General features: G+C 37.6%; 1 protein-coding gene across 1 annotated transcript in view; it reads right to left on the bottom strand.

Annotated features, from left to right (window-relative positions):
* Positions 1–2,247: 2,247 nt before the first annotated feature.
* The window catches only part of LOC117318593, a gene marked incomplete at its 3' end in the record, with an annotated part of 39,338 nt that continues 26,618 nt past the window's right edge, over positions 2,248–14,967 (bottom strand). Inside the window, exons 3-5 of the mRNA XM_033873559.1 lie at positions 14,306–14,414; positions 4,487–4,705; positions 2,248–2,550 (exon numbers count right to left, since the gene is read on the bottom strand). Of these exons, the coding sequence (XP_033729450.1) occupies positions 2,248–2,550; positions 4,487–4,705; positions 14,306–14,414 (631 nt within the window). The remainder of the gene's footprint in view (positions 2,551–4,486; positions 4,706–14,305; positions 14,415–14,967) is intronic.

The following is a 14,967-nucleotide window of genomic DNA, read 5'->3' as shown; positions in this document are numbered from 1 at the left end:
AAAGAAAAGCATTGTACAATTGGGTGGAATTCAATTAGAGCAGAAATTAAAATGTATATTAGCTAGTTTCCTGGTTCCATAGCAAATGTCTTATTTTTCATTAATACAAGGGCCCAATGGGCCCGAATCGCTCACCTGCAATGCAGTGATCTTTTCATATATGGATCCTGCAGTTATTTGAAAGCATGCTACAGGGCCAATATAATGTCTCTCGGCACTTAAGCTATTCACTAAAAGTCATTTAAGCATACTTGATCAACGTGACCTTGAATGTGAGTCAGGGTATTTCATTTGAACAAACTTGGTAGCCCTTCACCCCAGCATGCTAAAGACCCAATATCAACTCCATGGGACTCTTGGTTATTGAGAAGAAGTCGTTTAATATATTTCAGCCTTTTTGACCCCTTTGACCTTGAATAAAGATCAAGGTCATTCATTTGAACAAAGTTGGTAGCACGTCACCCAAGCATCCTACAGACTCAATATCAACTCCCTGGGACTCTTGGTTATTGAGAAGAAGTCGTTTAAAGATTTTAGCCTTTTTGACTCCTGTTACCTTGAATGAAGGTCAAGGTCATTTATTTGAACAAACTTGGTAGCCCTTTACCCCAGCAACAGGCCAAATATTAGGTCTCTGGGACTCTTGGTTATTGATCAGAAGTCGTTTAAAGATTTTAGCCTTTTTGACTCCTGTGACCTTGAATGAAGGTCAAGGTCATTCATTTGAACAAACTTGGTAGCCCTTTACCCCAGCATGCTACATGCCAAATATTAGGTCTCTGGGACTCTTGGTGATTGATCAGAAGTCGTTTAAAGATTTCAGCCTTTTTGACTCCTGTGACCTTGAATGAAGGTCAAGGTCATTCATTTGAACAAACTTGGTAGCCCTTTATTTTAACCCAGCATGCTACAGGCCAAATATTAGGTCTCTGGTACTCTTGGTTATTGAGAAGAAGTCATTTAAAGATTTTAGCCTTTTTGATTCCTGTGACCTTGAATGAAGGTCAAGGTCATTCATTTGAACAAACTTGGTAGCCCTTCACCCTAGCATGCTACAGACCTAATATCAACTCCCTGGGACTCTTGGTGATTGAGAAGAAGTCGTTTAAAGATTTTAGCCTTTTTGACTCATGTGACCTTGAATGAAGGTCAAGGTCATTCATTTGAACAAATTTGGTAGCCCTTTACCCCAGCATGCTAAAGACCCAATATCAAGTCCCTGGGTCTTTTGGTTATTTAGAAGAAGTCGTTTAAATTTTTTAAAGCATATTTGACCCCTGTGACATTGAATGAAAGTCAAGGTCATTCATTTGAACAAACTTGGTAGCCCATTACCACAGCATGCCAAAGACCCAATATCAACTCCCTGGGTCTCTTGGGTATTGAGAAGAGGTCGTTTAAAGATTTTATCTTTTTTGACTCCTGTGACCTTGAATGAAGGTCAAGGTCATTCATTTGAACAAAGTTGGTAGCCCTTTACCCAAGCATGCTACAGGCCAAATATTAGGTCTCTGGTACTCTTGGTTATTGAGAAGAAGTCATTTAAAGATTTTAGCCTTTTTGATTCCTGTGACCTTGAATGAAGGTCAAGGTCATTCATTTGAACAAACTTGGTAGCCCTTCACCCTAGCATGCTACAGACCTAATATCAACTCCCTGGGACTCTTGGTGATTGAGAAGAAGTTGTTTAAAGATTTTAGCCTTTTTGACTCATGTGACCTTGAATGAAGGTCAAGGTCATTCATTTGAACAAATTTGGTAGCCCTTTACCCCAGCATGCTAAAGACCCAATATCAAGTCCCTGGGTCTTTTGGCTATTTAAAAGAAGTCGTTTAATTTTTTTAAAGCATATTTAACCCCTGTGACCTTGAATGAAAGTCAAGGTCATTCAATTGAACAAACTTGGTAGCCTTTCCCCCCAGCATGCCACAGACCCAATATCAACTCGCTGGGACTCATGGTTATTGAGAAGAAGTTGTTTAAAGATTTCAACCTTTTTGACCCCTGCGACCTTGAATGAAGGTCAACTTTCTTCATTTGAAGAAACTTGGTAGCCCTTCACCCCAGCATGCTACAGGCCCAATATTAGGTCTCTGGGCCTTTTGGTTATTGAGAAGAAGTTGCTTGAATGGAAAAGTTGACGCCGGACAGATGGCCGGACGGCCGGACGGCCGACGGACGCCGCGCCACGGCATAAGCTCACTCGCCCTTCGGGCAGGTGAGCTAAAAATACATCATTTAAATTACCTTCTTCAGTTTCGTAGGTAATGTAGACAACTCCCTCATCAAACTCCGAATCATTAACATTCACAACCTCGACATTTTTTCCTGCAGCCTTCTTGTTCCCAAAATAAAGCTCTATCGTGTCTAAACTAGTTTTCTCACTCATGCGTCGCACCTCTATGATACAGGAAGGCTTTGATTCTTCCTTGTCACTTGTTTCTTTTTCAACATTAGCTCCTGAATTATACTTCTCCGGAACAAATCGCTCTACTGTAATCTGTTTTTTATCCAAGAGTAATGGTAGCTTCTGCAGGACACGATCAACCACTGAAAAAAACAAAATCACAAAACATCAACATCTGTTTAACTGACGACCACACCACAATACATGTACCTTATTTTATCACTAAAAATAACATCACAAAACATGTACCCTACATGTACCCTAATTTACCAGTAAAAATAACATCACCATACATGTACCTTAATTTACCAGTAAAAATAACATCACAAAACATGTACCCTTACTTACCGCTAAAAATAACATCACCATACATGTTACCTAATTTACCAGTAAAAATAACATCACAATATGTACATGTACCAAATTTATCAAGTTTGATCCGAATTCCTGAAGGAATGAAGCGTCTAGAGTGCTGACAATAATTTTCTTAGAATTGTAATGATGACCTTGAAGGAACAACCCTGGTTCATATATTTGTCTCAGATAATATGATCCTACATAAGAGTCTGAATTTGATTAAAATCCCTCAAAGGAACCCATTAGAGTGCTGAAAAGGATTTTCTAAAAAAAGACAATAGTGTTTGACCTTGATCTGGACCCAACAACCTTGAAACTCAAACTTGTCCGAGATGTTATCATAATTTGTAATTGTGTGAAGTTTGATGAAAATCTCTCAAGGAATGAAGCTGCTAGAACACGGACAAATGTAGCAGAGCGTATGATTAATTAAATTTAAATCACTGCCTCCGCTAGGGATCGAACCCGGGACCTCTGGCTTACTAGTCTGACGCTCAACCGATCGAGCTAAAGAGAAAATTTCTCTAGCTGAGCGGTATATTGTGGCTAGTATTTACCAGGGTTACACAAAGTATTTCCTAAAAATAGTAAGAGTGGCCTTGACCTTGACCCAAAAACCCTGAAACTTGGATATTATGGTCCTTTATCATCGTGTGAAGCTGAATCCAAATGCCTCAAGGAAACGAAGCCGCTATGAGCACACTGACAACCTCTCTTTTCTGACAGCTGGAGGAAAACAAGAACCTTAGACTTTTACATTAGAAATTGACAGCAATAACTGTTGGAAAAATAGTTGAATCAGAATTTTTTTGATAACCACAATCTATACCATGACTCTAATGGATTTTAAGTTTCAAAGAAATCAGTCGAAAAATACAAGCGATCTCCGAACAAAAAATTGAATAACAAAGAAATTCTTTTCTGTCTGGGAAACAAAACTTCATATCAGGATCATAATTAATGTTTACAAAGTTTCAAAAAGATCGGTCGAAAAATGCTGGAGATTGCAGGACAAAAATAAAATACTGAAATAAACAGAGGGCAATAACTGCTGCAAAATCAAAATTCTTTTTGGGGAAAGCCTACAAAGTTCCATCCGGCTATATCAAAAAAAGAGATAATTTATACACATGTACTTCAATTCTAAAAATCCAAGAATGAAAAAGGCCGTCTGTCAGCCAGTTTTTCTCCAAATGAAAAATTGATCGCAAATTGGAACAATTAACTTAGTACTAATGGGAACCTTGACATGAGTACTTTTCAAGAAATAGTGATGAAAAACTTCAATTATCAAAATCCACGATGGCCACCTGTCAGCCACTTTGTTTTTCTGATCAAATATCTAAATTCAATTAGCACAACTCGGTACCAAGGGTAACCTACATATGAAGTTTTTGGAATATCCCTCCAAATATATCCAGGAAATACCGATAAACTTCCAATTATCAAAATCCAAGATGGCCACCTGTTGGCCATTTTGTTATTCTAATCAAAAACTTAAAATGAATTGGCATCACAAGAGACAAAGTGGAACCTACATCTGAGGTTTGAGAAATATTCCTGCAGTGCTTTTCAAAAAATTACAATAACAACGATGGACGAACGACAGACCGACGACCTACCATGGACGCAGGGCGATCTAAATAGCACACCATCATCGCCCATCATCTAATGATGGTGGACTAATAATATCAACACAGACATACATCATAATTTGAATACCTTCAGGTTTTTCAAACGTTATAATAGCCATCGCTGATTCCTCCCGAAAATCCACAACCTCAATGTCTCCACCACCACTTTTCCTTTTACTCCCAAAAAAAGAGGTTAGCGATTCTTCTGTGGTCTGTGGAGATATTCCTGTGACTTTGATCATCCCCAATGATTCTTCGTCCTCCTCCTCATCATCAGCCTCATTCTCCTCTTCCTCAGTTTCAGCAGCTGTCATTAATAACAGTAGTTAGAAAATAAATGTAGATCTTTGATAATAATAAAGCTTACTGGTTATGATGTACTTACAAGAGTTGTCAGAAGACATCATAATTCTCAAAATGGTTTGAAATTAGGAATTAGTTTTTCAAAAGCAGGTCAAAAATCACAGTCACGTTCCGACATGTACACAACATGTACATACAGTACGAGGAGGGTGATTTGGTACTCAAACGCTCACAGCGTGTTTGCGTCCGTCGAGCGATGGAGATTAAAACCCCGCTGCAATCCCACCGTAATCCCGCGCAAGCGATGTCGCTGCGATCCCGCTCACGCAGCGATTCTGCTCTGATAAGGCAGCAACCCCGCTCAGCCAGCGATTCAGCTCCGGAAGGCCTGCTAACCCGCACAGCCAGCGATCCCGCTCCCGTAACATGGACACAGGAAATCCTGCAGATTTGTTTTTTTTTTAAATATAACGATGAATAAGAAGGAACTCATATTTCTTTCATCAGCAACGTTTACAAAATGTGTTTCGTATTCACTTGCTTGAGTTGTTTTCTGCTTGTGTAAGTATCAAATCAAGAGTAATTTGGTAGCGTAAGTAATGAAGTTTAGTTTAACAAAAATACATTTTATGGATCTTAAAGTATAATCATAGAAACAGGTTAAACACAAAGTTATTTTTAAACAACATCTTGTCTCTAAAAATGTTCATACGGAGAGTAGCGTAGTGCAAAATGCAAATGTACATCTGATTTTAAATAGATTGAGTATTCTGATATATTTCTAAGTTGTTTTGTCTTTTTGGTGTACATACAGTACATGTACATGTTAGCTGGATCGTATGAAAGAGGAACATGACGCAATTTGGCCTGTTTCGACCTAAAGGTGACCGTTTTCAAATAAAAAGTAGTTCTCAGATTTGATATTCGCTGGTGTCAATAACATGGGGGAAAATGTAGTTGATGAAATATTTAAGTTTGGATGTCAATTAGACTATGTCAATTAGACTAACTACATGAATAATAAAAAACAAAACCATCAGTTTATGCAGCATACGGAAGATTAAGAGATCAAACCACCAACATTTATCTATTTTGCATACATATGTACATATCTACAAGTTGCGAAGCTTACAACGATGACAACTGAGCAAAATATGAGTGCAATATATATGTTTATATCTATTTTGGTATAAGGTGATGTAGATTCGCAATAAGTCACGTGATATTTCACATTAGTTACAATCATTTATCTTATATATACATTTGTGCGTGGTATATCCACTTACTAGAGTATCGTAGTTATGTATGATATATTGAAATAAAGAAGGCAATTAGTTCTGTCAGTGAAACATTTTCTTTGATATAGGCAGGATTTGAAATGTGGTCGAATTATACGATAGCCAGCCGTTATGTAGCCATGCCCGTCTGAGTTACCTACAAATATATTCAATGCTCCTTAAACGTCGTAGTATGCACGCGCAATGTACAGGGTACCGAGACAGTTTTTTGACGGATGGTGATGGGCAGTATACACTGATACATGTAGGCTTAGATTGTTGTCCAATCCATTCATATATATATATATATATAATATTTATGTAATTATCTGAATGAAATATTTGAAATGAACTGTGGTCATCCTTATCATTTACGTAACGTTTGATAGGTAACCAGTCTTGACATTTTTCATAAAACAAGAGGCCTATAGGCCTAAACGCTCACCTGCTGTGATTATAGCCCCATATCATTTTTTACATCCCCCTACGAACCAACAAGAGGCTGATAGATGCATGGCTGGTGGGCAGTATATTACCAAGGGTCTATCTCAAAGAATGTAAGGTTAAAATTTCTGGAGAATGTGATTCTGGAGATGGCAAAAAAATGGTGGATATCTTGAACGATGTAGTTATTTCAAACACAATGGAAATCCATCTGTGTCCGATGCTGATCATCCACAGGAAGCTTCAACAAAATTCATCAAGTTTTTGTTTTCATCATTTTCATCATCATCAAAATGTTGAATGGCATGTTTGCAATATTTCGATATACATATACATATTAAGTTGAAGAAGTAATGACATTACAGTATATTGTCAACTTATTGAGGCAATTTAGACAAAATAATTGCCTAATATAATTATTGAAAAAGTAGGTAACAGTGACCTAATTTTGCAATATCAGTTATCGGCATGCATTTATCCTAGATGTTCATTTCTGTTGCCCTAATACAATTATTGAAAAAGGTCACAGTGACCTAATTTTGCCATATTAGCTATTGGCATGTCTTCTCATCCTAGATGTCCATTTCTGTTGCCCTAATATAATTATTGAAAAAGTAGGTCTCGGTGACCTAATTTTGCAATATTTGCTATTGGCATGCCTTCTCATCCTCGATGTCCATTTCTATTGCCCTACTATAATATTTGAAAAAGTAGGTCACAGTGACCTAATTTTGCAATATTTGTTATCGACATGCCTCTCTCATCTTAAGTGTCCGTTTCTATTGCCCTAAAATAATAACTGAAAAAGTAGGTCACAGTGACCTAATTTTGCAAAATATTGCTATCAGCATTCCTTTCTCATCTTATATGTCCATTTCTATTGCCCTATCATAATTACTGAAAAAGTAGGTCACAGTGACCTAATTTTGCAATATTTGCTATCGGCATGTCTTTCTCATCCTAGATGTCCATTTCTATTGCCCTAATGTAATTATTGAAAAAGTAGGTCACAGTGATCTAATTTTGCAATATTATTTATCGGCATGCCTTTCTCATCCTAGCTGTCCATTTCTATTGCCCTAGCATAGTTACTGAAAAAGTAGGTCACAGTGACTTTATTTTGCAATATTTGTTATCGACATGCCTCTCTCATCTTAAGTGTCCATTTCTATTGCCCAAATATAATAACTGAAAAAGTAGGTCGGGGTGACCTAATTTTGCAATATTTGCTATCAACATTCCTTTCTCATCTTAGATGTCCATTTCTATTGCCCTATCATAGTTACTGAAAAAGTAGGTCACAGTGATTAAATTTTGCAATATTATTTATCATCTCATTTCTCATCTAATGTAATAATTGAAAAAGTAGGTAACAGTGACCTAATTTTGCTATATTTGTTATTGGCATGCCTTTCTCATCCTAGATGTCCATTTCTATTGCCCTAGCATAATTACTGAAAAAGTAGGTCACAGTGACCTAATTTTGCAATATTTGCTACCGGCATGCCTTTCTCATCCTAGATGTCCATTTTTATTGCCCTAATGTAATTATTGAAAAGTAGGTCACAGTGACCTAGTTTTGCAAGTAATAGATACATAATGGGTACGAGTGATGTATCGGATATATCACACGAGTGCGTAGCACGAGTGTGATATATGCGATACGTCACGAGTACCCATTATGTATCTGTTTTATCGAATGACAGCCGAGGTTTTGTCACCCACGTGCCTAGGGGTGGAGCTATAAAATTGATCAGAACCTGTCACTGTGATATGTTTCCCGCCAATTTCTGACACGTTTTGTTTTCTATCACAGTAGCCCAATTATTTCTAGTGAGACTGTCAACCATGACGGATCAGGTACTGATCACTGATGTCGATGTGTTCACTGACCTCGACAATATAACATTATCACAGGCCGTAGACAAGTATGAGTATGAACTGGAAGATAGTGACACGGCAGCTACTGACATTGGAATATTTGATACCAAGGAATTAACTCAGCCAATTGGTGTAAATAAACTGAATGGTAATGTGAAAAACATGTGAAAGGCTGCAGGATTCGAGGGAAATTACACAAACGGTAACCGCTCCGGAAAGAGGACTTGCGCTACTTCCCTTTACTAAGCAGGTAAGTCGAAAATCATATCGTTTGAACAAACTGTGAAATGAAATATTTTTCGTAAATTTCGACGTTCACAATGTCACAAAATCCTTTCAAAATCTGTGAAATTATTAAATACATCGATGAATCGGTTAATCGGTATTTTAGCCACGCGTGCTGTTATCATTTTCATCACTATTTTGTTTATGATAGGATTTTTGTGCAACGAAAGTATATTGTTACATTTGGCGTAATCTGTATAACCATTTTTTTTTTAAGAAAGAAGACAGAACATTTTTAAACAGCACTCGTATTTCATTAAATTTTGTTTGAAATGCATTTCCTGTCTTTGTTCGATCATTTGTCACGCCTACATTTGAAATTGGCCCCGCCTCAAGACTGAGGCATGGACCAATCAGAAATGCCATGTGATATTTCTGATATCACATATGTGATATTTCTGATATCACATATGTGATATTTGAAATATCACATAGTATGCAATATATCGATAACAAAAGATCAAAGAAAAACCGAGGCGTCATTGGATAATATTTGTTATCGGCATGCCTTCCTCATCCTTGATGTCAGTTGATGTTGTCCTATCATTACTCCTACTTAGAGTAATGTAAAGACATAAATAGTATCAATGTGACATGTTTTCCACTTGCACAGTATCACTACATAATATATTCATGTACAGTATGTATATGACTAATGAATTAGAAACCTTTAGACCCTCTCCAAATTTGATTTAAATTATCAGAAGTTTTCTGATATTTACCATATTTACAAACTAAAGCTAGACACTGGGTAACTTGGCAGCTCTGGAGATAGGGCTCCATTCCCAGACCTCTGCTGCCCTTTATCTAATTAATTTTGTTGTTTTCCTGTGTGACCCTAAACCAGCAATACTATGGTTTCCTGCACAGATTAAGCTAACAGGTTTTCTCATCAAAACTAACTGGTATCAGAGAGTAGAAAATCCAAAAGCCTAGTTATCTTAAATAAGGGCCCAATGGGCCCAAATCGCTCACCTGCAATGCAGTGATCTTTTCATATATGGATCCTGCAGTTATTTGAAAGCATGCTACAGGACCAATATAATGTCTCTCTGCACTTTGGCTTTTCACTAAAAGTCATTTAAAGATTTAAGCATACTTGATCGACGTGACCTTGAATGTGAGTCAAGGTCATTCATTTGAACAAACTTGGTAGCCCTTTACCGCAGCATGCTACAGACCCAATATCAACTCCCTGGGACTCTTGGTTATTGAGAAGAAGTCGTTTAAAGATTTTAGCCTTTTGACCCCTGTGACCTTGAATGAAAGTCAAGGTCATTCATTTGAACAAACTTGGTAGCCCTTCACCCCAGCATGCTACAGGCCAAATATTAGGTCTCTGGGACTGTTGGTTATCGAGAAGAAGTCGTTTAAAGATTTTAGCCTTTTTGGCCCCTGTGACCTTGAATAAAGGTCAAGGCCATTCATTTGAACAAACTAGGTAGCCCTTCACCCCAGCATGCTACAGACCCAATATCAACTCCCTGGGACTCTTGGTTATTGAGAAGAAGTCATTTAAAGATTTTAGCCTTTTTGACCCCTGTGACCTTGAATGAAGGTCAAGGTCATTCATTTGAACAAAATTGGTAGCCCTTTACCCCAGCATGCTACAGACCCAATATCAACTCCCTGGGACTCTTGGTTATTGAGAAGAAGTCGTTTAAAATTTTTAGCCTTTTTGACTCCTGTGACCTTGAATGAAAGTCAAGGTCATTCATTTGAACAAACTTGGGAGCCCTTTACCCCAGCATGCTACAGGTTAAATATTAGGTCTCTGGGACTCTTGGTTATTGAGAAGAAGTCGTTTAAAAATTTTAGCTTTTTTGACTCCTGTGACCTTGAATGAAAGTCAAGGTCATTCATTTGAACAAACTTGGTAGCCCTTTACCGCAGCATGCTACAGACCCAATATCAACTCCCTGGGACTCTTGGTTATTGAGAAGAAGTCGTTTAAAGATTTTAGCCTGTTGACCCCTGTGACCTTGAATGAAAGTCAAGGTCATTCATTTGAACAAACTTCGTAGCCCTTCACCCCAGCATGCTACAGGCCAAATATTAGGTCTTTGGGACTGTTGGTTATCGAGAAGAAGTCGTTTAAAGATTTTAGCTTTTTTGGCCCCTGTGACCTTGAATGAAGGTCAAGGCCATTCATTTGAACAAACTATGTAGCCCTTTACCCCAGCATGCTACAGACCCAATATCAACTCCTTGGGACTCTTGGTTATTGAGAAGAAGTCGTTTAAAGATTTTAGCCTTTTTTACCCCTGTGTCCTTGAATGAAAGTCAAGGTCATTCATTTGAACAAACTTGCTAGCCCTTCACCCCAGCATACTACAGACCTAATATCAACTCCCTGGGACTCTTGGTTATTGAGAAGAAGTCGTTTAAAGATTTTAGCCTTTTTGACCCCTGTGACCTTGAATGAAAGTCAAGGTCATTCATTTGAATAAACTTCGTAGCCCTTCACCCCAGCATGCTACAGACCCAATATCAACTCCCTGGGACTCTTGGTTATTGAGAAGAAGTCGTTTACAAGATTTTAGCCTTTTTGACTCCTGTGACCTTGAATGAAGGTCAAGGTCATTCATTTGAAGAAACTTGGTAGCCCTTCACCCCAGCATGCTACAGACCCAATATCAACTCCCTGGGTCTTTTGGCTATTTAGAAGAAGTCGTCTAATTTTTTTTTAGCATATTTGACCCCTGTGACCTTGAATGAAAGTCAAGGTCATTCATTTGAACAAACTTGGTAGCCCTTTACCCCAGCATGCTACAGACCCAATATCAACTCCCTGGGACTGGTTATTGAGAAGAAGTTGTTTAAAGATTTTAGCCTTTTTGACCCCTGTGACCTTGAATGAAGGTCAACGTTATTTATTTGAACAAACTTGGTAGCCCTTCACCCCAGCATGCTACAGGCCCAATATTAGGTCTCTGGGCCTTTTGGTTATTGAGAAGAAGTTGCTTGAATGGAAAGTTGACGCCGGACGGACGGCCGGACGGACGACGGACGCCGCGCCACGGCATAAGCTCACTTGCCCTTCGGGCAGGTGAGCCAACAAAGAAATGTTCTACAGAATCCCCCATTTGGGACCCCTACCAGCAATGTTTACACTGAAGATATATACAGTGGGTGCTGCAAGCAGCCAAGCTAGTCAGCTGCCAGTTCCCCCATTTGGGACCCCTAGCAGCAATGTTCACACTGAAGATACATACAGTGTATACAGACAGGTACAAACAATACAATTAAATTAATTAATCAAAGCACTGAAAGTACTGCAGGAGGCGTTAGTCAGATGTAAAAGGTGATATTTGAAATAAAGCAAGAATAGAAATTAAACTGATATCAACATGATGAAACATTTCTACTTAAGTGTGTCAAACCAACTGGACAAAATGGTTTTCACAGTCCTGATGAATGTAATGGTTTAGACTGTTCCGATGTACATAATGGTTTTTACTATCTTCAAGTTTCAAACCAAATTCTACTTAAGTAGTTAAATATTTCTTATTTCAAACAAACCTTTACTTAAGAAGTTAAACATTTTATTTGTTTTTCAAACCAACTTCTACTTAGGTACATGTCGCTAACATTCATACTCTAAACCAACTTTTATACTTAAGTAGTTCAAAACTTGCATTTATGTGTTTAAAACCAACTTATACCTAATAGGCATGCAGGGTATTAGAAAGGTCGAAACGATATGATACACATTTAGATATGCTATAACAATTCACGATATGTATTGAAAATACAGGAGTGTCTGCTACTTTTTTGTTGAAAGTGTGCAAAGTCTTCCAATATCTTGTAAAAAATTGCTTATTCCTTTCTATTTTGATCTTAGAATAACAAAGACATTATTTTTTTAAGTCAATTATTTCAAAATTAGGTATCAATTCCATCTATTTTAATAGATCCAATATCAACATTAACAATAAATTGTAATTTGTAATTTGTTGTTTTTCAATTTACCACCAAGATGTAGACACTTACGCCGATTAGGTACTGTATATAAATATACAGTGTTTTACATGCAAAATATTGAAGAAAACTTTCATATTTGAAACCAATTCAATATGATTGTGTTTAAAGAAACTATAAGTCCCTTGGGGTGGGGAAAGAACACAGAGCCTATTTTTACATCAGGATTGTGTTCATCTCTTGATGCCAAGCAAGGCTATGTATGATTATCGGGGGGGATCTGAATGATTTCACAGATAAAACAAAAGTAATCAGTTTTTAATGGTGGGAAAAGCTTTACCAATTTTGAATCCCTAGCTAGGATGATAATAATCAAATAGGATAGAAATCCGCCGCCTTCTTCCAGACAATTAATTGTTTGCATCAATTTAGCCAAATTGACCCCTTTTGGCCCCGCCCCTCAGCCCCACCATTCGTACAATTTTGATTCCCTACCCCATAACAATATAACCAGAAAACTAAGAGAGATATCCCTTGCTTAGTTCCAGAGAAGAAGTTGTTTACATCAACTTAGCAAAACTGACCCCTTTTGGCCACGCCCCTCAGGCCCCTAGGTTGTAAGCCCCACCATTTGTACAATTTTATATGCATACCCCATAAGGCTGCTACCAGTCAAATATGAGTGATATACATTGCTTAGTTTCAGAGAAGGAGTCGTTTTATTTAATTAAGCCAAATTGACCTGTTTTGGCCTCATTATCTGGCCCCCGGGAGATCAGCATATATATAACACTAGCGTTGACCGGTATACATTAAATACTAGCGTTGACCGGTATACATTTAACATTACCGTTGACCGGTATACATTTAACACTACCGTTGACCGGTACACATTTAACACTGGGGTTGACTGGTATACATTTAACACTACCGTTGACCGGTATACATTTAACATTACCGTTGACCGGTATACATTTAACATTACCGTTGACTGGTATACATATAACATTACCGTTGACTGGTATACATATAACATTACCATTGACTGGTATACATTTAACACTACCATTGACCGGTAAACATTTAACACCACCGTTGACCGTTAAGTGTTAAATGGACACCGGTCAACGCCTGTGTTAAATGGACACTAGTCAACGCCTGTGTTAAACGTGTACCGGTCAACGGTAGTGTTAAATGTATTTAACCCATCTGACCTTGAATGAAGGTCAAGGTAATTTATTTGAACAAACTTTGTAGCCCTTCTCCCCAGCATGCTACAGGCCCAATATCAAGTCCCTGGGCCTCTTGGTTATTGAGAAGAAGTCGTTTAAAGATTATAGCCTATTTGACCCATCTGACCTTGAATGTCAGCATGTACATAATTAAGTCGGTCAATGTAGGGCAAATAGGGCACCCCATCTAATTACTCATGTTCAACACAAACTAAAACTACTAAAACTACTTACACTAACATTTCTTACTAAATACAATAGAATAATGAAATATACTACAAATAGTTATATTCCACAAGATGTGGTATCTTAGGGTGATAATGCATTTATTATGTAAGTTATATTCCACAAGATGTGGTGTCTAGGGTGAGAATACATTTATTATAATAGTTATATTCCACAAGATGTTGTCTCTAGGGTGATAATACATAGGAGTTACTCAATGCTTGAATACTAAGACAATAGCAAATTGACAAACACCAAATCTTTGTTTACTAGTTATAATTATTTTCATTTCAGTAAAATATTCACAATACATGTTAAATTTGAGATGATTTTACTAACCTTGGTTGTCCATTTCTTCCTGTTTGTCGTTTCCGAATGTCCGTGTGTGTCGGTTTCCACCATCTCGGCCATGATACATGCCCTGAGATTTGTCTACAGTTCTAAATGCCTGTAATACATGGAGACGAAGTTATATTCTGGACTGAAGGCTGTTCATATGTTAGATTGAAAACTGCCACCCTCACAGCAGTTTTAGATATACCATAAACAACATTAATATTTCTAATTCAGCCAAAACTGACACTCTCACAGCAGTTTTAGATATACCATAAATAACATTGTTATTTCTAATTCAGCCAAAACTGACACCCTCACTGCAGTTCTAACATGGTTGTAAAGACATATTATTGTATACAGTGGACCCTCGATAATCCGAACACCTTCGTTTCCAGTCCAAACCGTCCGGATTACGAGTTTTCCGGACTGCCGAATTTCGTGTACCAGGTCAAAAAAAATTGTCGTGTAAGAGTTATCTCCCTTGATTATATACAATCCGGGACGTTTCATAAACACGTCTAATTGTCAGACTTTTTAACAATAAATATACTTATGTTTCTGATATGATTCTTGTTTTGTTTTGTAGAAAGTAAAAAATAAACTATGATTTTAAAAGAACATGTAAAGTGAAAGTTGTTTTATTTACAGCGGGCATATGTGACCTA

The sequence above is a fragment of the Pecten maximus genome, unplaced genomic scaffold (genome assembly GCF_902652985.1).
Source record: "Pecten maximus unplaced genomic scaffold, xPecMax1.1, whole genome shotgun sequence".
Taxonomy (NCBI): Eukaryota; Metazoa; Mollusca; class Bivalvia; order Pectinida; family Pectinidae; genus Pecten; species Pecten maximus.
Note: the sequence above shows the minus strand (reverse complement) of the source record. Positions and strands in the feature narration are given on the sequence as shown.